This window comes from Myiozetetes cayanensis, unplaced genomic scaffold (genome assembly GCF_022539395.1).
Source record: "Myiozetetes cayanensis isolate MyiCay16 unplaced genomic scaffold, myiCay2020 scf30, whole genome shotgun sequence".
Classification (NCBI taxonomy): Eukaryota; Metazoa; Chordata; class Aves; order Passeriformes; family Tyrannidae; genus Myiozetetes; species Myiozetetes cayanensis.
Window position 1 is genome coordinate 5094373 of NW_026087522.1, and position 26858 is coordinate 5121230.

Below are 26858 nucleotides of genomic sequence, written 5' to 3' on the forward strand. Positions count from 1 at the left end.
CATCAGATCTTTACTTTGAAAACTGAATTTTAGGAAATTGCAGCTTTTTTTTTTTTTTTTTTTTTTCAGATCTTTTCAGGCCCCATGCCTTGTAAAACAGCCAGGGTGATTCCTCTGACATTCCAGTGGAAGACTAAGTTTTATCAGAGACTATAAAGATTTAAAGTCACAATATAATCTCACCTCCAGGTTACTGGGCCCACTTCCCTTATCAATTAACCTGTCAGCCGACAGTCGGCTCTAATTAGTGAAATCCTTTTTTAATGAAAAGAATTTGCCCTGAGCACAGTCTGTCAGCTCCAGGACCATTCTCCACTCAGGAGCATGTCACAGCAAACCCATTAAATACCTGCAGAGAACCCAACACCAACCTCAAGCTCCCTGTGGCTCCTGCAGAGACACACAATGTTATTTTTCCATGTCTGCATCCTGCTGTCACAAGAGACTATTTCCATTTGTTGTATGAAAACTGCACTTGCATTTGGCCCTGATGCACCTTTGTTCCAGCTGCCTGAAGAAGTTGTGTATCCATAATCCCAGAGCAGAGAGGCTCCTAGAAAAAACCCTGCCACCAGAGGCCTCTGAGAACACCTTTTTTGGGGAACACCCAGCATCCCACATGGGTGTTTCTCAAAATGCACCTTTCATGCACTGAAGGAGTCATCCAGAAAGCTGCCTCCAAGAAGAAGGAAAAGTTCTTTGGCTATTTCTTTTAAAATTACACAGTGACAGACCTCGTGGACATTCAGCTTCCATGGACATTCAGACTTCACAGCCACACTTCCACCCTCTGGAAAAGCCACAGTTTGGAAAGAACTCCCCACACCCCATCCCTGCTGTGTGCATTCCCCAGGTGGGAGGGGAGGGACAGGAGGGAGCTTTTCCCAGAGCACCTTGTAAGAGTGTTGCATTAGAAAAACACTCACTAATCCCTATGCTAATGATCCCCCTGCTCCCCTTGACTTCAAAGGGCCCTGCATCACATCTGTAATCTCCTGCAAGTGTTAGCAAACAAAATTACAAGTTTTAACACTACAGGTTTCAACAAATTCCCCTCGCCCTCAGCGCAGCGATGGACTTAAAAATAGATGTAATGAGCAGCTTTGGATCTGCATAAATCCCCTGTGGAGTTCGTTAATGATTTCATTTTTGGCAAGACACCATGTCAAACGACAGAGCATTATTAAAAACATACATACACATGTACCTGAAACTGCATTCCTGCAAATGCTGAGGGAGAAAAGGAGGCTCTGTAATTTTGGTTTACCTTTTAAGTAACATGATTGTAACAGTGTGTAACTGTAAAAACCCTTTTGTTCTCAAAACTAATTACAGCTCTCCAAGGGACGCCTGAATCTGCAATTATTTTTAAATTTGAGAAAATGGGACCTGAAATTTCAGGTCCCACAAAATCCCAGACTGGTTTGGGTAGGAAGGGACCTTCATGATTATTTAGTTCCCACCCCCTGCCATGGGCAGGGACACCTTCCACCAGCCCAGGTTGCTCCAACCTGGCCTTGGACACTTCCAGGGCTGGGGCAGCCACAGCTTCTCTGGGCAACCTGTGCCAGGGCCTGCCCACCTGAACAGGGAAGGATTCCCATCTAACTCTGCCCTCTGGCACTGGGAAGCCATTCCCCCTTGTCCTGTTACTCCAGGTCCTTGTCCAAAGTCCCTCTCCAGCTCTCTTGGAGCCCCTGTAGGTACTCAAAGGCTGCAATAAGGTCATCCTGGAGCCTTCTCTTCTCCAACACCCACAGCTCTCTCAGCCTTTCCTCACAGCAGAGCTGCTCCAGCCCTTGGAGCATCTTCATGGCCTCCTCTGGACTCACTCCAACCTTTAAAGTTCTGCACTTAAACACGAGCAGCTCAGCCCCTGCTGCTGTTTGTTCCTGTTCTCCACAACCCAACATGAATTATTGCTCCGTGAAGCTCCCATTTCACACCACACTCGCTACTGCATGAAATCCCAGGAATGTGCCTGTTGACAAGGCAAGGTTCAGCACGTTGCACCACCAAACCACCCCCAGGAAATTCACTCCTGGCTGATGTGTTGCTGCAACGAAGAGAAAACTCAAATACAACATGTCAGAAAGTATGTGGTGCCTCCACCTCCCGTTTACTCCTCAGGGGAAAAGGTAAATAGAGTATAAGCAATATCTTTCTTTTCAAAAAAAACATTCTAACCTGCCTGAGATGTAAGGAAATCATTTACCTTCAGCCTGTCAGAGCAAGTTATCTACATGCTTTTACCATATTAAAACCACAGCCTAAGAGAATGGACTCGCTCTGCCTACAAAGGACAAAGTTTAAGTTGCAGAGAGAACACGAGAGCCCAGCGATAAACTCCACGTTTTAAGCAGTGCTCATGTTCCATGGTTAGCCAAAGGGAAGCACATAAACCCTGAATATTTAAATGCAGACTGCTAAAGTCTGTTTATCATTTTCTGAAGAATCAGCTCGAAGACAGAATCCCATTTCTTTCCTCCTGCGTGTTTGCATTTGGAAATTACTTTATCCATAATAAGATTACTAAAATGAGTAACATGGACACGTTAATTATAAAGGCAGACTTTTACCTGCAATCTAGGCTGATCTTTAAGCTTTGAAGTTTTCCTAAGTGCCCAGATCTTTCAGAGCACTCCTAGTTCTAACTGCTGGCAGCAGCAGAATCCTAAAACACTGCACAGAAATGCTACAGATTCTTTGCCAAAAGAAGCAAAGTCCCCCCACAGCATCTTTTTGAAGCACTTCCCATAACGCCCTAATGCTGCTTCTCCCTCTGCCTCACAATTTACTTCCCAACACAGACTGTCTGAGCAGCAAGAACAAGCACTTGAGCAGGACCATCCTAATTCCTGGTGGTGTGACCTGGGCACACACCCCCTTCCTGATGTGGCTGAAAGTCCCGACTTGCTACTCACTCACAAGCAGAGAAAAGGGAATATTAATGTTTAAAAAGGAGCAACTGCAAGAAATGTGGAGTTACAGGGTCTCCCAAGCACTTCTGAATGCAGCCACCCTATTTTATCACATCCACTAAGTCACAGAGGATCGGCAATATCAGCTACTCATGGAATCACAGAAAGACACAGCTGGAGAGATCCAAAGGGCTGCAGAAATGACCCCATCCCACTGGGGACACCTCACTTTGGGGGACCCTGGCACAGGCCATCTCAGGCCCTGCCTCCTCAGGACACATTAACAAGCTCCAAAGACAAGCAATTTCATTGCTTTTGTGTAAACTGCCAGAGCAATAAAAACCATCATTAGAGACAAGTTACTGGCTAATCTAATTTTTAAGTATGCACAGCAATCAACTTGAAATTAATTATAATATCAGATTAAAAGAGGAAGCTGGATCATTTGCTGGCACACTCACAAACCCTGTCAGATGACAGCGTGTGTGCCATTGTTTTTAATTATTATTCTTTTGAATGTTTTTGTTAAGCCTTTATTCCAAGATGCAGGAAAATGACAGTGACTTGTCCTGGGCTGCTGAGGAGACCCCCCACACTGTCTGCACCCCCAGGACACCATCCCCAGGCTGTCACCCTCTGTCCCACTCTCTGCAGCCCTGCTGTGACACCAAGGAGGTGGTCTGGGGGCTGCTCTAATTAGGGGCTCTGCACACAGTGGTCTGTGGCAGCTTCACCCAATTATTTGTTTGCCATGGAGAGCAGATATTGTCAAGTTATTTTTGGCCCCTGATACAGTGGCAAAACATAATGAGGGCTTGAGGTGAACAACCATCTTGGCAGCAAGGAGCTAAGATGATGTGCTGTTGAAAGGCTGGAGAGCAATTAGGTTATTTGAATAGGAGGAGATGCTGGACAGGGCATGTGAAGACAGAGAAAACCAGCTTAACTATTAAAATGCCACCCCCCTTCAAGTTGTCAGCTAACTATTTAAGCAAGGTGTTAATTTACTATGGGCTGGATTGCAGACAAACTTCATTTTCTTATTAACTTAAAAGATGCACAGACTTGTCCCACATGCACATATCACCCAGCCCTTTGAAGATGAGTGGAACAGCTTGCCAGATGATTATTATCAGCATTTAATCATATTACAGTGATTCCCACAAGTCCTGGCTGTGGGCCTGGTGTGCACAGAGTGAGGGGCTGTGCAAACGGGGCCAGAGGTGGTCTGTAGAGGGATAACTTATAAATAAGAGTGAGCATTAGGTACAGAGAGCAGATACAGACACAGATGGAAAAATAGCTCAACTGAGATCCATCACCCCAACAATGCGACTCACACGATGCCAAAGGCACGGGAGGGACCCCAGGAGCACAAGGGTAGGACACAGGTCCTCTCTCCAGCTCTGTGGGCTTCACCTGGTACCCATGGGACTGGTCAGTGAGTTGGACTCACCCTCACAGTGCCCACAAACACATCTAACATCGCACAGGACCAGGCTCTGCAGAGTTTGCCTTGGGACACCATCGTGCTGGTCATCACTGTGGGGAGTGGTTCAGACTTGTCTGACTGGTCAAATTGGGTTTTAACTGCTCAGACTTTACGTCCTGTCCTGTCTGCACCACAGGAGGTGCACACAGCATCCAAGGGCCTGACAGCATCTGGCCATGATCCCTCAAAGAATCATAGAATGGTTTGGGTTGGAAGGGACCTTAAAGATCATCTCATTCCAACCCCTCTACACCCCCCACCAGCCCTGGCTGCTCAGGGCCTCATCCACCCTGGCCCTGAACACTTCCAGAGGGTCACTTTGGGAAGATACTTATTTTTGCAAAATATTGATGCAGATGCACATAACGGAAAGCACTCTCCAAGGCAAGCACTGGTAACTCCACCAGGCTCAGCAGAGGTGAGCACTCCCGTTTCTTCTGCCTCTGAGTGCAAATTCATAGGTTGCTAATTTGGGCACAAAATTATCTTGAGAAACTACTGGGAAAACACAAGAGCAGGTACAACTGCCAAATTTTAGGAAGGAAAACTGACCACAGCACAAAGGAAAGCTGTAAGACACGAAAAATGATCTCTGCAACACAGAAACAAATGAGAGTTTTCTAATTCAATCCAGTCTTAGGAGGTTGGACCAAACATGGTCCTGGGGACCTGTTTCTATGGCCATGGCTGTGGATCTGGCTGCAGATGATGTGACATCTCTTTATGCACAGGGAGCATAAACAGGCACAGGGACATGAGCAGTGCCAGGGTGAGTTAAACCCTCTGACCACATCCAAGCAACTCCTGGTGTATTCCAAGGGTTGTTCACCCACCTGCAATCAGACTGACTGTTCAAGTATGAACTGGGTTATAATGACCCAGTTACTCAAGAACCATGCTCTTCAAAGCAATCTGGGTAGAGTGGTCTGCTCTAAACATGTCTGATGGAACCATGGGGTTTCTCTTGGCACGGGGGAGGAGGATGTATATGGTGTTTCAGGAGCGCTGGGATTGTTCCTGGGCATCCTCTCATCCGAGGATGTGTTCAGGGAACATGGGCAGCACGACCCTTCCACACTGCTCTTCCCAAAACCCTGACACCTTTCCATTTCTCCATCCACAGGGTAAATCTTTCCCAGATCCCAAGGACTCTGAAGGCTGTTTATTCATACAGCAACAATCCTCACCTTCAAATCAACACCCACTTCTTAGGGAGTCAGAAACACAAGACTGAACTTCTGGCAATGAGTGAAGACCAGAATGAAGATCAAGATCACTCCTCTGCCTTTCTTGACAAAGAAGTGAGAGCCCATGGGTTCACCCCATTTCTCCCATCACTACATGAGGCCTGTCTGGACCTCAGGAAGAGTGTCAGGATCACCTGAAGTACAGTTTGGGTACCTCACCTCGATGCAATCAGATGGGAGAGGAAACATTCCAGCAGTTCTCCTTAAAAGGGTCAGAAACTCAGTATCCTTATCAAACTTTCCAATCTATCACTGCCTGAAGTCTCACTGCCTCCAGTAACCAAAAAACCTGAAGATGAACCACCTTGGGACAGTAATTCCCTTAATGACAACACTCTCTCTGTGCTACCCCAGGGTGCCAAGGAGGGCTGGTACTCCAAGTTCCAAAGCTGACCCACCCTCGAGGTTTTGATCTACAGCAGGTTCTGTGCTCCCAGCACAGCTTCTCACCCCTCCTCAGGGGCAGCAGGTCCTGCCCAGCACTGAGAAACCACCACAGTCAGATTTTAACAGCCATTTTTATCAGTAACACAAGCAAAGAGGAAAGAAAAAACCCCAACAGGTATTATCCCAGCACAGACCAAACTGGTGGTGAGGTCCCCAAGCAGCTCCCACACCTGCTGAAAGCTGCACAGGCTCCAGGCTTACAACCCCAGCAATAAAACCCAGCCAGCAGCAGTAAAAACAGGGCTTTGCTCATCTGCTTTTGATTTTTATAATGCTGTTCCTTTTAACAAATGAAGTTTCAGTGCTTGTGGGACTAACAACCTAGTAAATGAACTAAGTATTTATTTGTGGCTTTATTACTCGGCAGGCCTATTTCCACAGAGTCGTTTTTTCCTCAGGACCCAGCCTGCTCTGCAGCAGCTGTTTTCTATTACAAGCCACTCAAATTCCTCTGCCTCTAATTTCCAAAAGTGCCCACTAACTTGAAATATTTGGAAGCAGCACCAAATGGCTGTGGGAGCTCAGCAGTTCATCCCCGCTCCTCAGGTTCTTCCTCCAAGGATTCTTCCCCACCTCCCTCGCCACGCCTGAGTCCTCCAGATCCCCCTCCCCTCCTGACCCCAAAATGTTTGTGAAAACCCACGAAGGACCCCCAGAGCACAGAAGGACCAGTGAAAAGCTCCCAGGGGGCTGAGGAGGGGGTTTGGCCCGTGCTCCAAAGACTGGGAGTGACTTTGGGATCGCGACAGGTGAGGGGGTAACAGGGGATTTGGGGAGCTCCTCTGCCTGGGAACAGGAGACAAGAATAAGCCAGGTAGCTCTGGAGAGGTCAGGGCAAGCTGCAAGGGTGCCTTAAGCCAGGATTTCAAGTGCCAGGGGAAATCCTGCTGCATAAACACGGACTCCAGCTCTGGTGGGGTTTGAGTCTTGTGCTCCCAGAGTTGTGAAGTCTCCCCTGGTCCCACTCTGAACACCCTTTAGTGAGTGCAGGTCTTCAACTCAAAAAAAGAAAAAGGTGTTTTTACAACAGTATTTTTGGCTTAGAAATTCTTGGCTGTGAGGGTGGGCAGGCCCTGGCACAGGTTGCCCAGAGAAGCTGTGGCGGGGCTTGGAGCAAGCTGGGCTAGTAGCAGGTATCCCTGCCCATGGCAGGGGGTGGAGCAAGGTGAGCTTTAAGGTCTCTTCCAACCCAAACTGTTCTGGGATTCTGGAATTCTCTGATAATTATGGAAGGAGCCCTGCTCCCAGCTCCTGCCTCACTCTCCCAGCATATGTAAGTCAAGGCCATTAACAGCTCCAAAAGGCACTTAAGTTTATCTGCTCCTGTGTTTGCCACTTTTTAACTATACATTGACACTGGCTTTTTCAAACAGCTTGAACACCGTGCAAGGCCCTTTCAGACACACACTTGAGGCCTCTCTCAGCCAGTCAGACACAGCTGGGAAAGCAGTTCTTGTTACACTGAATAACTGGATGCCAGGGACAACTCCAGGGACAACTGCTGTGACCGGGCTGATCCTCCAGCACCAAGGTGGGGGCAGCTCCTCTGCCCTTGCCCAGGCTGTCTTTACCTTTCTCCTCCTTTCACTCAAGCAACTCAGCTGAAAAATTATCTCCCTTTTTTTTTTTTTTTGCTGTGTTTGGGTTTCTGGTGAGAAATCCCTCACCTCATGCAGCCCAACATTGCTGCCCAAAGCCAGGACAGCAGCCAGGTAGGGGAACACTGAAGGACCGGGCAAGCAGGGATCAGCAAAAGGGGCTCGAGCCCCCCTCACTCACCAGGATCCATTAGGGACAGGAAAAAGGAATTCTCAGTGATGCCTGGGTGGCTGAGAGTCTCCAGGGTGTCCCAGGATTTACTCCTGGGGCCCTCACCCAGCAGAGCACTTCAGTAAATCTCAGTCTTGACAAGTGTTTGAAGTCAGTGGAGCAATGAAGGACAATACTGAGCTGAAGCCAAAATGAGGACAAATCAGGGGCTGTTTATTCTGCTCCCTGAGACTAGAAATGCCCCTCACAACTCCCTCCCTATCCTGAGAACCTATGTGTCCCTTCATGATCAGGCCCTGCATTTTCCTTTGCATAATCTCCACTGAGCCAGGAGAAAGTTAAAAATTCACCAGATTAAAGTATCATCCTTCACAAAGTCTTCTTTGCCACCAGAATGAACGTGGCAGCTCTCACTTGGAGGCTCCATTTCAGTTTTTCTGCCTACTCAGACAAATATTATTGCACTCAGGTCACACATTGAAGAGTTTCTTCACATGTTCAGACTCTGTGTTTTTCTAGGAAAAAAAAAAAAAAGCTGAGACTTTGGAAAGCAACAGCGAGATCTGCCTGTGGTTCTCCGCTCCTATTCCCACACTTTGGAAAACAACCACTAATTCATATGGACTTTTGTGGGCAGACTGCATGATAAAATAATATCTGACTTTGTGGGATCATTTTATGTGGAGAAACACTTAAAATATGTCAGTGCAGTGATGAATCATAGAACAGTTTGGGTTGGAAGGGACCATAAAGCTCATCTTGTTCCACTCCCTGCCCTGTGCAGGGACACCTTCCACTAGATCAGGTTGCTCCAAGCCACATCCAACCTTTTTGAAGGCAAGAGACATTCTTGTTTGGAGAACAGTGGAGAACTGGAAGGGGAAAAAAAAAAAAGACGCTTTGGTTTTAAGCAGCTATGAAGAGTTTATTTAAAAAAAAAAAAAAAAGGAAGAAAAAAACCCTACGATTCCTATAGACATCCCTGCAAAACTCCCACTGACATCAGAGTATCAAGACTGTAGGATGTGAGATACTTTGGAGTGCTTTTTTTCCCCTTTACATTAACAGTAGCTGGGTGTCTAACACCCCTTGCTCAGGCTGTGCAACTGTGCCAAGTGAGAAGACGTCAGATCCTGCAGCAGAAGGGGCTCAGGGGGTGAGCTGGTGGGTCAGAGGCACAGCTGGGTACTTGGGAAGCCTGGAAACCCCACGGGCACTGACCCCACACAGCCAGCACTCTGAGCACAGCTCCACTGACTTCAAACAGGCTTAAAAGCCAGGCTGGCAGTACAGCCTGCATGGTGGCTGGGAAAGAACCGCTTCTTTCTGGAGGTAAAGTTAATTCATGGCCACTTCCTACTGTTTTTTTTTTTAACTTCTGAGCCCCACGGGCACACAATACCCCCCAAAATCCAGTGACAGCAGCTGGAGGCTCTGCTGCTCCCCGGGATGGCTGCAGGTAACACTGATGGAACCTCCCTCATTCAGGCTGTTCCCTCCCTTGAGCTGGGCCAGCCCAGGCCCTGTTTGCTGACACACCCTTGGGAAGGAAGCCCTTTTGTCCTCCTGCAGCTCCAGCAAGGTGTTGTGGAAGTGGAGTTGATCCAGTATCAACGTTAAACACACAGATGGATAAATCCCGAGAAGGAACCGATTCCCACTGTTCACTTTTATCCGCAGCTACGTCCCCACTGTGTCAGCACCTTGGTGTCTACGTGGTCCTTGGCTTCCCATGGGTTAAACTTACTCCCAGGTTAAGCCCACTGGCAGGATTAGCTTTGCTAAGGTGACAGAATTGCTGGTGTAAACCTGATGTAAAGGGCCTTGGCCAATGACACTGCTGTGCTTTTCCAGTGGAAATGAAGTGTATTTGATAAGATAACAAACAGCCTGGCAAAGCACAGTTGAAGTTATGTAAGGGAAAGAATAGGAGGGGGAAAAAAACCCTTGTATAAACAGCAAAACAATACAGCTTTATCTAATCTCAGCAACTTATTGCTGCCTGTCTGCCTGTGTTTTACTGACAAAATAAAATAAATTGAATCAGCTCACACACGATAACATGCTCTTTCCTACCTCATACTAATTGCTTGGCTAATTGATGTTTGTTGAACTTTCTCCATTTCATTGAGTGATTAGGTACAAAGCTAACAGTTGACATCTGTAGGCGCTTAACTGGCGTCTGTAATTACTGTTAATGTTAAATAATTGTTAGTTAATTGGAGTGGTAACTGACTGAATGGAATCCAGATTGTGAAGCAAAAAGAGACCTAGTTAAATAAACATACATTTTCAGAGAAAATAACATTTTATTACAAGGGAGAGACTAACAGAAGGCCAGATATGGGAGGTCTGCAGGATGCTCTGTGTATGAAATCTCACACCAGCCTCCAGCCTGGACTGCCCTCACTGCAGGTATGTTTGCAGGATCTTTGTCATCAAAACACTCCTATCCCAAGAATTTTTCCACGTTCTTTTGAACTGATTAGCACAATTCTACAGTCCAACTCTGATGCCTTTTTCGAGAAAACCAAATGTAGGCTAATCTACAGAACAAACATTCCCTCCAGAATAGATACAATTATGTGTTAGTAAATATTGCCATTTTGCTCCCTAAGTCTGGAATGGTTTGACTTTGTTAAAATCAACAGCCTTAAATGAACTCCTGGGGGAATATAATCACCAAGTAACCCCAAAGGGGCTTCATACCAGCCCAAACAGCAGGGATGCCCAGGACAACACTTCCAACTGCCCCCTTCTGCTATTTTGGTCAAGAAAAGCCAGTGCCTACAGGTGCTTGTACCATGCTGGCTGCCCTCTGCTCTTGGTTTGAATTACTAATTTCAAAGTTATCACTGAAGCCTTGAAAGGCTCCTGTTAGCAAGATCACAACTTTTAAGGCTTAAGAATCCAAAAGGATGTGGAAGAGGCTACCTCGGACTTTACCTGTCCCTGTGGGCACACTGGGCACATCACATTATCCAGTAACCTTCTCCTGCAGCTACAGAACAGCTCTGGGATCCCACAGCTCTGGAGTCTCCCAGCACTGGGATCCCACAGCTCTGGAGTCTCCCAGCACTGGGATCCCACAGCTCTGGAGTCCCCCAGCACTGGGATCCCACAGCTCTGGGACACCTGACTGCCACAGCCCAGCCAAAAAGCCACCAGCACGACGAGAAGAAGGGGCACGGAAGGAGTAGGATGGTGAGTTTGTGCCCTGGAGATGCTGCCATCAGGGACGTTATGGAACAAATTCCTTGCTCAGATAAAGCCTTCCTGGCACAGGAATAACTGCCTCGCTCCTTTGTGTACCAGAACAAAGCACCATCTCCAGACATTTATCGACCTTTCCGTCTGCCTGGCTCGGAAGTCGGAGTGAAGTGACGCGCCAGCTCTTCTAATTTAACTCCCAGGTACCAGGAACACGGGCCCTCCAAACCAGAGGCTTTTTCCAGTGCTCAGTCCCTCACTAATGAGACACTGAACTGTCACATGGAAAATACTGAAGAGCCATTTGAAACCCACAAAACACAGGCAAACCAGTGATTCAAAGGCACCACCGGAAAGGCCAGGAGAGCCCACGGCCAGGGTGTCCCCCGGGGAGGGTGAGCCATCAGATCCACCACAGAGAGGGACATCTGGTGTGATTCAGCAGTCCCTGAGGTTTGCTGTCCCATACCCGGTTCCCTGCACTGCTGGGATTGCTCCAGGGCTCCAAGGGCAAGTGAGGGAGAAGCGTTTCACTGAGAAGCAGCAGCAAAAAGGGCCAACACATGTGGACAGCGGTCACCCCACAGATTGAAAGCAATGCTGACAACACACCCCAAGCGAGTGAGGATGTTCTGTGGACTCCCACAGACCCCTAGAAAGGAGGGAGGCAGCCCCAGCCAGTTCTCAGGCCCACTGACCATGCTAATACTGCACACGTGCTGTCTGTGTAGCACTGGATCCACTCACACTCAGCATGAGATGCCATGGGGATGGTTTACTTAAGAGTGAGAGCACCTCTCCACAGCCAAGGATCTCCTGCGAATGCATCAGCAGGGAGGAACTGCCAGCTTCAACTCCCTCCTTGTTTACAGAAACAGATGTAGAGGATCCTCAAGAAATGCTTCACCACAGACAGACGGGGGAGGAACAACACCACGCTGTTTTTCCAGGGCAGGATGTTGCTGCAGAACCACCTAAAAAGCCAGGGCTTGATCCGACTGGTATTTCAGCCACCAGTGAAGCCTCCCAACCCAGACGCCTTGATCTACCTCCAGCTGAGAGTATAAATATTTCCCTGACAGCTGGTGGTGCCACACAGCAGAAGGATTCATAAAGTTTACATGAACATCCTGTAAACAATTTGAACATAAAAAGCTCTAACAGCCCAATTGTGTTTCTGATCAAAGGCAAACTTCAATATACAGCACAAACGAAAACTTCACCACTTTGGGACTCATTTTTCCCTCCAGGAAAAGCTGTTTTCCAAGGGTACGTAGGAGGGAGTTAACATAAATGAACTACACAGTGGTAGAATGAGCTGCCTGCTCTGCAGCTTCAGATGTGTCTATTTAAATTATTAAGAGATAATGGAATTTAATTACACCGAGAAGTCACATTACAAAAATTCCTGAACAAAGCCTGTACTTTGGCCGGGATTGATGGTGCTGAGGTGACACTCTCAGAGGGTAAAGAGCAGTTCTGTTCCTTCAGAGACACACAGAGCATAAGCAGCAATCCCAAACTGGAAGGGTCGAGCCGCAGGAAGGGAGGGAGGGAGCTGCAGGCGGGGGATGCACTTCTCTGCCAGCCCTTCTCCAACTCATTCATTCAGATGTTGACAGCTCCTTTGTCAAGCATTACCATGGGCCCAGACCCTTGGGTGCTCACCTCCCAGCACAGCCACCTGGATTCCCATGGGAACCATCTCCCTGGATAATTTAAGCATCACAAGGTGAAGTGTTCCCTGCAGAGCGATTGGAGTGCAGGGCTCTGATTCACAACCAGGGACAACTCATTGCAGTGGCAGCTGCAGCAATTCCTGCTCTGGGGAGCAAACCACATCCCTCCCAAATTCCCAGCCTGCTGCAGACAGGGCACAGAGCTGGGACCTCTGGGAGCAGTGGCAGCACAAGAGCTGAGGTAGGAACCCCACAGCCCTTTCCATCACTCGGCTCTGACACGTGTCCCAGCCCTGAGGGGCCCCAACATCCACCTTCTGCTCCCCCAAAGCTCACAGGACCCTTCCAGATTCAGGGATGCATCTTCCCATTCAGCTCCAAGGGCACTAACTCCTAAATGGGAGCTGAGAGACTTCTCCTTAAGGGGTTTTACCAGCTCCTCAAGGGAGGTTTTGGGGTGATTTCATTTTGCTCTAGATTTCTTTAATTCTCAGTGTTTCTGAGGAAGGGACTGTCCCTTACACATCCACACTAATCCATCACTCCTCGAGCTCATCTTCAGCCTTGAAGTTCACAGCTAAATGACAGAAAGGGGACAAAATGTGTATACAAGACCTGAAATGCTTCAGGATTTCTACCTGCTCCATAAAAATTTACACACTTACTTGTGTAAATTCTGCTACCTCAGTTGTAAATAATCCTGGGGGGCGGAAATAAGTGGCAAGACAAAAAAAACCAAACTGTGTGAGCCGTGGGTGGCTGCGGACACTGCCAGCCTGCCCAGCCTGCCCTGCCCTCCCAGCCTGGCAGCTCTGAAGGTTCCATCGTGATTTACCCAATGCAAATCTGACCTTTCTGACGAGTGACTTTTATTGCTTTTGGCAAAAGCGGCCGTGGACAACACAGTGGGGAAGAACTGGCTCGGAAGCAAAACAGACTGAACTGCAGAAAGGGAACTTGAACTTGGAATTTATCAAACTGACAGCCCCCGGGCAGCCACAGCATCCCCAGGGCACACACTTGGAGAAGGCAACAGCCTCCCCACCATGGTGAGAGCCCTGCACCTGCCTGCCAGCAATTACTGACATTATCTCCAAACAGGGGAGCTTTTCTGAGGCTCTTTTTCCTGATATTTAGTAGTTTGAATGCTAATCCCTTTGACAAAACTGTCCCCCATGCTTTTTCTGTCCTCCTTCCCCTTAATCTCTTTCTCCCAGTGGAAAAAAGAAAAAAAAAAAGGGGGGGAGGAAAAAAAAAAAAAAAAAAAAAATACCAGCCAGCCTAGTTTGGCCGCACCTGGATTTGCATTGATTCCTCCCTTGTCATTCATGTTCCCAACAGGAATTAGCATATGGCTTTAAGGGGAAACTCAGGAGGAGAAAAGAAAGATGCCATTTTGATGGAAATAAGGGGCAAAGGAATAATCTACCATCAACTAAAAAGCTTATTTGTGTACGGTTTCCCAAGCAAAGCTTCGAAAAGCCCATGTTGATTTTAGGCTACACAAAGAAACCCTAATCCTTTCAAGGGAACTAAATCACCAAAGAAAAGTACCTTGGAAGAAAAGGCTCCCTGTCAAGCACGGGTATTCACATCCAAAGGGATGCCACGAACCAAGCTCCGTAAGTAAACAGAAATAAGAATGTGGGAAATGTGTTTGAGTCAAAAAAAGAAAACCAAAGGAAGAGGAAGAGGGGCCTACTCTTCATCAGCCACCTCCTGGGGAGGAGAGGAGCCCCTCACCCTGGTTACAGGCCTGTGCCAGGAATGTGGATTCACCGCCCTCCTCGGCTTCTCCTGCCCTGGCCCAACCCCAAGAAAGGGCTGCTCAAATGCCAAAGCTTTTTACAGCAAATTAGCAATATAAAGATGCAGTCACATGTAGTTTGGGGGCCTGGGGTCACTCCAGACACGCAGTTCTTCCCTTCTAATGGCTGTGCCACCTATTCTCCGCCTCCGGAGGGGCCGGGAACCACAAATGCCATTAATCACAAAGGACAGATAGGCTTGCCAAGTGAGATAACCTCGTTAGACCAAAGAAATAATCCAGACTGTACTTCCAAAGGATGCTAATACATGAAAAACAGGACTATGGATCCGTAATGCAATTAAATCCAGGTATAATTCAATATGCAGCAGAAGACTTCAGAGGCAGCAGCGGATCAGCATGGGAATCCCAAAGGTAACGGGGTCATGTTCTGTCCCCAGTTAAACCACTGCAGCTTCGTGGAATTAAAAGACACAGAAGAACACCAGAATGACCCACTGGAATAACAAACCAAACCCAGGGAGAAGCACACAGGGCAAATACCGAGCAAATCCACACCTGGCCAACAAAACAGATCTGAATTTCAAACCGATCAAACCTCTTCTAATGCAAACCGACTCCAAAATTCCAAACCTCCAGCCAGTCAAAATCCCGGGTTTACAGCTGGAAGCTCAGCCCCTACTGAGTCCATTGAGAGGCAGGACAGAGGGGTAAAAACCTGGGGCATTTTCCAGGCCTTGAATTACACTCGTTTGCACAACTCCTGCCTGGAGCTGCTCCCACCACCCTCCTTGCAAAAACACCAACCAAACTGAAAATAAGAATTAAAAGCAAAGGATCCCCCCAAAGCCTTTCCAATAACGCTGCTCCAGGCCCAGCCCTGCAGGGCAGCTCACTGGTGTGCTGATTTAGGGCGAGTTTTCCCTTAATGTACTGTTATATCATTAGCCACTCTCTCTTTGGATTGCTGTTTGGAAGAAATTAATGGGATACTGAATATTTAAATGTGGCCCTCTATATCATTTATTAACTGTACAGAAAGCACACAGCACAGTAAGCCATGGTTTATGACTATTATCCTGTGAATACTAAACGTTGGCTGGTTATTACTGTCAGCAGTGCAAATTGGCTATTCATAATTCCACGTCTATCATGGAGCTGATGAGTAACAATCAAGTTAAAACATTTTGAAAACTCTTACAGTTATTTAAATGAGCTTAAATTAAAGCCATTTGTAAAATAAACTATTCCCTAATATTGTTATTTAAATTAATTCTGACCTGGCAGGCAATGCATTATTTAAAGCCTATATTTTATATTAAGCAAAGCAATTACCAAGCATACAGAACACGTCTGAAACCCAGAGAAACATAAAAAGCACTAACAAGCTGATTGCGACATTTCTGCAAGACAAGTTACATTTCATCTCCCATTGAAATTGCCATGAAAAGAAACGTGTGGGGAAAGAAAAAAAAAAAAAATCTGTTTGGGATGTGAATTGGAGCCTTACCTTTATTTGTGACAGCGTTGAACAGTTTCTCAGAGCTGGCATCAGATGCCTGAAAGACCAATAAAAATAAAAATAAAAAAAACAACAGAGTTACATTTTGTAGCAGTGATAGATTTCCAGAGGCACGGCGGTGTATTTATACACAGGCAGAGGAATGTATATTTTAGGGAAACAAATCAGGAGACAAAACCAGGGGCGCTGGAAGCGGCGGCTCCGGGGCCGTGTCCATGAGGTGGTGCTGTTTGGCTGTGCTTCGCCGCCCTGCAGTGCAGAGATTTCCTTGGAAAGATTCTGTTTCAGAAAGAAACGGGGTTTTTCTCCAACATTAGCTGCACGGAAACTGGACCTTTGTGCTGCCGTTATCCGATACGTTCCGACATTGATTTTGCCATGGAGGAGAGTCACCATTCGGAAACACACAGCCCAGGTTCGGGAATTTCCAGAACTGCAGATTTCAAAATTAATTTTTTAAAGTGTTTTTGGGATCCCTAACTGTGGCAACATTCGATTTTTACCCCCTTCAAAGCAGTGCTGATAACTTAAGTTAGTCATTTCATAAACTGCTGCTACCAACTCTCTGAAAAACAAACAGCACGTTCGTATTTAGGATCAGAATTTCTACGTCGGATTCACCTTCCTCTGAATAACCGATTCTTCACGCCAAGCTCTGTGCCAGCTAATAAACCTTTTCTTTTTCATCAAGACACCTTTATCCAGGGAGGCTTTTCCTCCTAATTTTACCCCCTCTACTCCTGCTGTTCGTGTGCCAATTCAGCTCTTTACCTGCTGTAAAAAGCCCGACTTGGGTTTCACATAAAAACGTTGAAACTCAAACAGCACAAAACCAGCCGGGGAAGGTAACAGTGAAAATGCTCGTTTTACAAACGCCCTGAACCCAAAAGCACAAACCCCTAAGCTTCTGCAGCTATGTTTGGGCACACACACACACAGCACACACGTATATCCAGCTACAGCCTAAACTTCTCCCACCTCTGCACCCACAAATGCTCTTTGATTCAGAACTGGAGCTTGGATCCAGCCCCGTGAGAGACAGGCTGCTTTTGGAAAACACATGGCAAATGTGCTCAGGAACAAAATACTGCAAAACCAGGGTTAAAACACAACACCCGAGAAAGATTTTAGTTTTCTTCCTAGAAACTGTTTTCTTGCTGGACTCAGGAAAAATAATTAAAAACACTGCTTGGAAAGCAGGCTGTGGGGTTTTTTTATTAAAGGGAAGGAATTTCTCAATTCAGAACCAAATAAAAACCATCAGACAAGCAACATATACGTTCACTATCTCGACTGCACTAAAAAACTTCACTGTGAAACTCCCGGTAAATAAGTAGACACGGCTCAGACAGTGTATTCCAGTGCAGTAATACACTGAAATAATTTGTTTGCCCTCAAGTTAGTGACAGACAAGATTTCTATGATTAATTATTAAAAATAGCTTTATTCTTTTTCAGACTTCTAGACAGATTTTACTAGATTACCGCTTGGCTTATTTAAAAGCTGAGCTGGTGCATTTTGTCTCGATTAAATACCTTGTAAACACTGGATTTATTACCCAATGATGGATTTATTATTCAGTGACGACTTTCTCTAAATTAATGAAAATATGTGAATAATGCACAAATTGAAGAGATCAAGAAGGCCATGTGCTTTAAAGAGCAGCCCAGTATTAGTCCAACAAGAGGCTCAATGCTTTCCTACCCTTGCCAATCAGGCTGCTTAAAAATAATCTTTTCCAGTGAATTTCAGCTGTCGTTGTCTTTTCAAATGCAGCTTTTCTCTGAAGTCAAAATTCTCCGAACGAGTCCTTCTTTTTAGAAAGAAAATCCAATATTAAAAACGAAACAAACTTCTTACACTTCAGCTATTACTTTATTTTACTGTTTCAAAACAAAACAGCACAGCAGAGCTCCAAGTTTCCTATTTACTTAATTTTTCCAAGCACTACAAAGAGGAAAACATCTTTTTAAGAAGTTTGCTCTGACACCAAGTGTAAACCAACAGACTGTCTTTAAGTCATGGTTTTCCAGGTGAAACCTTGTCCTGTGCTATCACATAAACCAGTCACAAACCGTGCTGTGACACCTGGAAGTGGCACATCTTGGACATAACGTGATGCACAACACACCCTGCCCGGGGATGGCTCTGGAGCAAGCTGGGGGATGATTATCCGTACAATATACATAAAAAAAAGAATAATTTTACAAAGACAAAGCTCGTCCACGAGCGAATCTCATTTTGCATTACTGACCACACACAACCGAATGGAAGAGCAACTTGAAATAACCCCTTTGCCTGCGTTACCATAAAAATAACCCGATCCCAAACACCGGCTCAAACGGTGGGATGGAACTTTGCCTGCCTGTTCCGTTACTTAAAAATTGGGTTTTAAATATAAAATAGCAATTAGGGTGATGTACCAGTGATACAGAGGCGAATGCAATCTCTGCCAGCAGACAGACAGTGTATCAATTTCCATGCAACTCTTATTTTTCCACCGCCAGGCAGCCACATCACGCAACAACGCTAAAGGAACAAAAAGCCAAATTAATTTAAAAATCCACAAAAACTCAGCACTACCCCAGAAGGATGAAATTCAGTGCCTGTGCAGTGCTGACCTAAACCCTGCTCTGTACTGACAGGGATCTGTGGAGACAACAAAGTGCCTTTATGTCCACGGTGGGTGCGATGTGGCCAAACGTGGATGTTTAAGCGTCGGAGGAGCTCGGCTATCCCTTCCCTTACGCCAGCCAAGTGCAACTCTCTCTTCATTCTCCTTTATCCTGATCTTCCCAGGTCTTCCCTGAGCAGCAGATGAGCAGACAGTGTCTGCTGGCACCGTGACATTTGGGGACAGCACCGGGTCGGACGCCCCGGGCTATCCGTGGTGTTCTGCCCCTCGAACCCCCCGGTTTCAGGGTTCCCCTCCCCGGCTCCTGCACAGACAGAGCCAGAGCGGTGACACACAATTCCCTTCCTCGCACTTCGGCCGTTTTCCCTTACAAATCCTCCTGTTACCAAGCGCAGCTTAATCCTTTTCACCGCGAAATGAAACAACTCAGCAATCCGTGGGCTAAAAAAACCCAACAAACCACAGAGAAAAAAAAAAAAAAAGACCTAAAGAGTATTTTTTCCCTCACCAAGGAATGCGCTGCCATTCAAGGGGATGTACGACTAAAATATTTCCTGTGCAGACGGCGCAGCCTGACTCACTGCTGGCACGGCGCGGCACTTGCACCGGCCCCGCACCTGCCCGCGGAGCCAGCGCGGCCCCTCCGTGTCTCCCATCCCGGCCGGGGGTGCCCGGGAGAGACAGCTGCTCCCTCCATCCCTCCCTCCATCCCTGGGGGTCCCGCACGGAGCCCCCCGCCCGCCCCCGCGTTACCTGCGCTCCGGCGGCTCCGCGGGGCTGCCGGCCCGCGGCTCATGGCGGTGCGGGAGGGGCGGGCGGTGTGCGGGCACTCGCGATCCCAGCGCGGCTCTCTCAGCGTCCCGCGGCCAAACCCCAACTAATCCTCCGCGGGGGGCGAACTCCGGGGGCCGGGCGGGCGGGCATCCTTCCCGGGCCGCCGACCCCTTCCCCGCTCCCGCAAGATGGATCCCGGGAGCAGCGGGGCGTGCGGGGCTGTGCGGGGAGCGCGGCGGGCGCGGAGCGGGAGCGCTTAATGGAGCAGCAGCAGGACAAAGAAAACCATGTGCGGCGGCGGCCGGGGCAGCGGCGGCACCTCCGGGTGCGGGGCGGTGCGGGGCGGTGCGGCCGCGGCGCCTCCTCCCTCCCTCCGCGGGTCCAGCGCGTCCCTTCCTTCCTTCGGGCGGCTTTTTGGCTTTTTCTTCCGCTGCCTTTTTTTTTCTTTTTCTTTTTTTTTTTTTTTTTTAGGGGAGGGGGTGATTGTTTTTTGTTTTGGTTAAAAAGTCATGCCCGTCCTCTCTCTCTCTCTCCCGAGCCGAAGCGAGCTCCCTCCGGGCGCCGTCCCTCTCCCGGCGCGGCCGCGCTCAGGTGAATTCCATCGGGGAGACCCAGCGGCCCCGGCTCCTCCGGAACAGCCTCGCAAGCCTGTAATCCCCGCGGGGGCGGCCGCTCCGCCGGGCCGGGATGGGGACGCGGTGCCCCCGGACCCCTCTCGGCCGAGCCCACGCTCGCTCCGCACTGCGCGGCGCTCCCGGAGCCGCTTCCCAGCGCCGCTTCCCAGCGCCCGCCGGCTCCGCCTTCTCCCGCCGCCCCGCCCCGCGCTCCGACGGGTCCCCGCGGCGGGGGCGGCCCGGCCCGGGGCGGGGGAGGCTCCGCGGGAGCCGCGATCCCCGTCCGCGGCTCTGCCGGCCCGGAGGAGCCGCCGGGAGATGCGCGGATGCTCCTCGGGGGGTGCGAAGGGACCCGCGGTGGATGCGGGGCCGGACGGTCCCCGCTGCCCCCGGGATGGAGGCACACACGCACGCACACGAGCATCAGTGGCTAAAGCTCCGCGGGAGCAAACACTATCGAAAACACCGTATTGCATTTAGCAATTTTTTGTTTGTTTCTTTTTAAAGGGAAATTTAAATTTTTTATTATTATTATTTTAACTGGGAAAAACGCGACGTCCCCGGCTGCAGGCAGGGCAGCCTGGTGGGGACCCCAGGCTGCTCTCTGAGCTGTGGTGCCTCCCCGAGCGTCCCCCTGCAGAGACTCGCCTGGCTGCTCCCAGCACCGAACACTATTGTGGATGGGCAGTGGATTTCCTACTCACTGTAGGTTGTCCTTAAGCACAGCACAACATTGGTAAGAGCCACCACGGAGCATAAACACACAGATACACGATGGTATGGATGATTATTCACTGGAGCACAGCAGTCAGAGCCAAATGGTGTTTCTTGGGAAGACAGAGGCGTTGGCACAGTAGCCACATATGGGGAGATGCTTCCTGGGAAAGGGGTAAGTGCAAAGAGAGGGCTTGTGGGCTCATGAGGCCTTGCCCAGAGGGTGTTCTCAAGGTTTCAAATCTTGAAGTGGGTTTCAAACCAATATTGGGCTAGAAGTGCTAATGGAATTAAGCTCCTGTGGGTTCCACTTGGATTTAAGCTTTATAAATCCTCACAAACAGGGCTGATGAGCCCAACTCACCCAACCCCTGTGGCAGAGCTCAGCCTGTAGAAGGTGACTCTCCTAAGGAAAAGATGGGAACTACATACACCATCCAGAAAACAAGAGCAGAGCAAGAGCTGTGGCTGCCTGGTCAGCCTCACCTGAGCCAGGAGAAGAGTTACACACCCAAAATCCAGTGGGAGCTTGGAAAGACATGTTTATGTCCTGACCCACTCCAGGCTCACCTCGGGGAGAGGGATGATGTGAGATGATGATGTACAACTCCACTGACTGTGGTGGTTTCTGCAGGGGCAGCTGCATGGGAAGATCAAATGACAACAAGAGACAAAGGCACCCACCACAGCTCCACACTCAGCCTGTGGCTGCAGACACCACAGTACTTTCCTGACATGGCTGATCCACAGGGGGAATGCTTGGGTAAAACCGTGGCAAATGGTCTTCACTGGAAAATGAAAGAATTGTGGCCAAAATGAAAGAATCATGGCAAACCTCAGATCCTGGTTACAGCGAATGGAAACGAGTTCTCCAGGGCTGCCCATCTCAGCAGGGCTATCCCGAGATTTCCACAGCATAACTGAGCATGGATTTTGGGCTGTTAAAATTGCACAGGTTTTTGCATCTGATACATGTATATTTGCATCTAATTAATGTATATTGCAAAGATAATCTTGTGCCATCAGGGAAGTGGTTTCCATCTCCTCCTCTAGAAACCCGACAGAGGTGTCTTCAGGTCTGGTCTCTGGAATCAACAGTGGCCAGTGGCCAAAAGCCATTGCAGCCCATCAGCTATTTCAGAGCTCAGCAAAGGAAATGGATGGCTTGAGTGCAGATTCCAGTCTCCACCAAAAATAAATTAATAAAGGCAATAAACTGGCAGAGTGTTCTCGGTATCATAGCTGGAGTGCTCTGGGACTGACGGTGAGGCTGTACCTGGACGGGGAATTAAATGCACAGTACCAAGGTGTGGCAGCTCATATATTCTATGAGCACCTTGGTCAAGACTTTCCACATCCTGATATGGTAAGAACAGGTCTAATTAAAGCCTAGGCTCCTCACAAGACTTTAATTTGATAAATTTAGCCTGGATTAAACCACAGACTTGTCTGTACTGGATTTTTCCAACGTTAACCACATGCCACACCTGAAATCTCAGCATACCCAGAATCAGAAATGCATTTACCTGCCCATCTCCCTGGGGCAGTGAGGGTTTATTGGCAGGGCTCTGGGCCTCATTATGTTCATTATTTGTGCCTTAGAGACAAGTTGAGGACCTCTGTTTTCCTGCTACAGCATTATACATGCACAGAATGTGTTGTGTAATTCTGAATGAGAAATCTGGAGTTCGGAAAGTCACCCAAAGCCAAATTAAATCAAAGGGACCCCTTCCCCCCTCACCGTGATTTCGATGGTCTTTGGATCAAGCTTCCCCCTCTCCTGACAGCAATACTTTCCTGTGTTTTAGGTTATGCCTGGATAGGTTTTTGAAACCTTCTGTCTCTTATCTATGTGGGACCTTGCCAGGACTTTTTCATCTGTCTGTGGTCTCTGTCAGCGTCGACATTTGTTTCTGCCACGACAACAGCCAAATGAAGTGCGCTGAGCTTGGATCAAAAGTAATTTCAAGATCTTTCACTCTCTGGAAGAGGTTTTCAGATCCAAGTATTTTATAAAAATGACCTAAAGCTGCCCAGACAGCAGGCAGGGAAGCAGACATGCGTTTCCAAGCCATAGAGCAGTTCCAAAGAAGAATTACCCATCTCTGGCACAAGGACCAAACGAATATTGAAATTACAGCAGATTATATTGGATTAAATTATTTATGGCAAACCTTGCCTCACCTGGAAGGTTCTGCAGCTTTTTTTTCCTGGCAACATGAAAACTGGATATTCCAATTCTTTGGTATTCTGTCAAAGCCTGGAAACATTTATATTTCCATTAAGCTGCGAACCTTCCCAGAAGACACCACGGTGTCTGAGTTTGGAGCGTGATTATTGTGCCTTATAAAGTCCTCTGTAATGCTCTGAAAACATACACGATTTTGTCCATTACTGGGTAGGAGATGCAGGGTCTTTTCCCCAAGAAAAGAATTTATGGAGCTATCAGCAGAGTTTTATGGCTCTGAACACAAGCCACGGCACAATGTCCCGACCAGAAGGTACTTAAACCCAACGCTTTAAAAGGACCTGTTCTCAACAGTGACCTGGAACAACGGCGAAATCACCCCGGGCGAGGCTGTAAAAAGGTCATGACAGATGCCAGTAAAAGTAAATGGTGGTGAGGGCGGGTTCTGCTGGGCTGGGCAGTGATGTTTGTGTGCAGCCCAGCCCTGGGGCGGGGGCTCCTGGTGCTCCTGGCACAGGATGAAAGCCATGCTCCTTCAGCATCCCTTCCAGCAGGGACAGAGCACTCCTGTGGGGAAAGGGTGATACAAACAGCAAATGCCCCTTTTAGAAGGAAAACTGGGTGTAGAACATGCCTGGCTAAGTCTCCACAGAAGTAACGCTTTTCATTTGACAGAGCACAAAACTTTGGCGAGAGCATATTAATGACAGTGCAACTTTTTTTTTATTATTTTTATTTTTCTGCAGCATTTGCAAAACCAAACCCGTTTGTAATCCCTTCTTTTATGCAGAACAGATTGCAGTTTTAAGCAGAGGCCCATAAACTGCAGGTTCAAAGAAACCTGAAACTGAATTAGCATAAAAGCTGGAATTCTCATTTAGAGGAACAGCAAGGCAACTGCTCTGCAGGCAGTTTTATGATTAGGGTTTCAAATGGAAACAAAGATAAAAAGTGGGGCTCAGGGAACAATAGGGCTGCTCTCTCTTCCCTCTTCTTACAGCTTGGCCCTATAAAATCCTAAGTGGTCTCCACTGCTTCCAAGGACAGGATTTAGCCCAGATTTGCACACGTGGAGAGGTTGGACAAATTTCTGAACCCATTTGCTGCACTGAAGAAAAATTCCAACTGTCCTACTGTGTGGAGCCATTTCTCTCACAGGCTTCTCCAAACAGTGTGAGCTCCTGGAGGGAACACCACTGTCACCTTTCCTTCCCACTGACAACCATGAAGAGTGAGAATCCCCAAACTGACTCCTGGCTGTAACTTTTCAGTCCAAAAATACAATAATTTTATATCTTCCTCTATAATCCTTCCTGTAGTTTGAGTTCCCAGGCACTAAATACATGATGGAGCATGGGTTAGCTCCTGGAGGCCTTGCTGGGCTCTGAGCTGCTTCCCACACTGCAGCCTGGCCAGGAACATAAGATCCTATCACTGGGTAAGAGGATAAAATATAAATTCTTCCCCATCTACCAGCACTCCTGTAGTACACTTCATAAATGCACCACTTGAAAGCTGTGGCCATTATCCTCCCCTAATTTCTGCCTGCTAGCAGGTTCTGCAACTGAAGAAGTATTTCAAATTAATTTGTCTGTCAATATCTGGGTACTGAATCACCTAATAAGAGAAATATTTTTCATTCTCTTCTTCTCAGTCAGAAGAAGAGACTTTCTTATCACCAAATAAAGCATCCATTATTGCGTGCTGGAATCCCATTCTGTCACCCAGGTCATTTTTAGGCCAGAAGATGCTGAATCAGCACCACACACCAATCAAGCAATTTCTTTCATTTTGTAACATTCAAGCAAAATAATGAAAATCACATCTCATTTGATGAGGAGAATATACGACAGAAATCTCTTCTTCCAAGGATAATTTTCAAAGAGGTATGCCAAGGCAAGAAATACTGTTGCAAAACCATGTAGCTAATGTAGGGGCTCTTCTGCTGAACAGATAAATTCCATTTTTGACTGTCAGCTCATATTTAGATAGCAGATTATGAACAATAAATCTGTACCTTTAGCCAGCTTCTAAACCATGCAAAGACATTAACTTGGCAAAAGAATGACCATTACTTTGATGAATGAAACATTCACCTAAAATATTCATGTACAAGATGATAATGTCCAATTGATAACCAAAAAAACACCCACCCCAGTGCAGATTTAAATAATGGAGATGTCTATGAGAGAAACCGAATCACATCCATGAGAGGAGTTATTATGGCACCGTTAGGAGAACCAACAAATGGAAAAAAAAAAAAAGCTTGATAAATATTTTCCATAACAAAACACAATTGGTTTCAGTGGGATACAGCTCTGTTTCTCATTAGTTATCCTTCACTTGTCAGACAAGTTCCATATTTCACCGAAACCCGCTGAGTATTCTTTCTAGTTTGCTGGGGAAAGTGGCCATACATTTAGCACGTTCCCTTTATGCTGTGTGTTTTCACAGGTCTTTCTTTAAAACACACTGTACATGCTTTTGCTTCTTTCCCTCAGGATAGTGGGTTTCGACATCCAAGAAGAGTTTAAAAGCAGGTAACAAGTCATCACTTTTGAAGCTGCAGAGCAGCTGAAGAGGTGCAATAGCCCCAGCAGCCATTATCAGTGCCTGCCAGGGTGCCACGCTATCAAGTTATATGATAAAGCACTCAGCTGACACCAGAAAAATAATCATTCTCTCTCTCCTGCACCACCCCCTTTTTCACAAGGAGGCTTTTTACACTCATTAAATGCAACCTTATCTCTGAAAGACTGCAATCCTCAGCAAATGACAAGTGTGCCTAATCTCATTTTCTGACAAGCGATTCTGACAGCACCTTCCTTTTGATTTCTAAGACACGTAGCTAGACATATATTAATCTGTCAGTCATCGCCCCTAGGAAGGATGGAAAAAAGGAGAGACAGAGATGAACATTTGTGAATGTGAAGGGAACAAGGCAAGAAAGGACTAAGGGTCCTTTTCTGGCTATTTTAAGCAGCTCAGCTGTGTTTCTCCACTCCTCCCACCCCAACATGGCACCCAAGTCACTCCTGTGCAGCAGAGCTGCCAACCCACCTGTCTGCAGAGGTGGGTAAACAGGCATTTTATTTCAGGTTTCAGTGTGGCCCAGCAGCTGTGGACTAGCAGCCAGCTGTGGGTGTATTCTGGATATATTTTCATGTTTTCCCTGGTGTCCAAGGCAGTTGGATTCTCATTTAATTTCTCTGTGCCTCAACTCTCAGCATTGCATAAAACCCAAGTGTTATTGTCACCACAGTGCCTATTGTAGTCACACACTGGGACTTCCCAGAACTGGTACTATAAAACGTAGGGCCTTAATTCCAAATTTCCAGATTATGAAGTGTTCTGCAAAAACACTCTTTTTGTGCAGCAAGAAATGCTTTGTCATCGCAGCCAGTGAAGCCCTGCTTGGCTTTGGTCGCCAGCCTGGCTGGCACATGTTAGCAGGGACAGGCAAAGACAGGTTGGATAAAAGCATCAAGATTGAAAGCATCAAATTGGTGTCAGATCTTCACAATTCTGTATGAACACTCAAAGTGCTGTGAAACGTTTGGTACATCACAGCCTGGCTAGGTGCAAACCGGAGAGGCTGAGCAAGACTGAGTCCAGTTGCTTTTGGAGGCTTGGAAAAGGTAGGATTTCCAAGAACCCCTGGCTTTAAAATGAGAAGGTGCATTTAAAACCCGAGTGTGTTATGGAGCCCTGCAGTGAGTGGGAATCAGTGCAGCTCATGTGGCTTTGCCACTCAGCAAGTGTGCAAAAGCCGGGCACTTCATGTACAGTGTATGACACGATAAGGGGGAATGGCTTTAATGAAAGACGGGAGATCTAGGCTGGATATTAGGAAGAAATTTTTCCTTGTGGGGGTAGT

The 26858-nt window shown here is 47.4% G+C and overlaps 1 protein-coding gene across 1 annotated transcript in view; it reads right to left on the bottom strand.

Moving 5' to 3' along the window:
• Positions 1-26858, bottom strand: part of AUTS2 (activator of transcription and developmental regulator AUTS2) — a 753479-nt gene that overhangs the window by 53311 nt on the left and 673310 nt on the right. Inside the window, 1 exon segment of the mRNA XM_050325674.1 lies at positions 16045-16093. Coding sequence (XP_050181631.1) covers positions 16045-16093 — 49 coding nt within the window.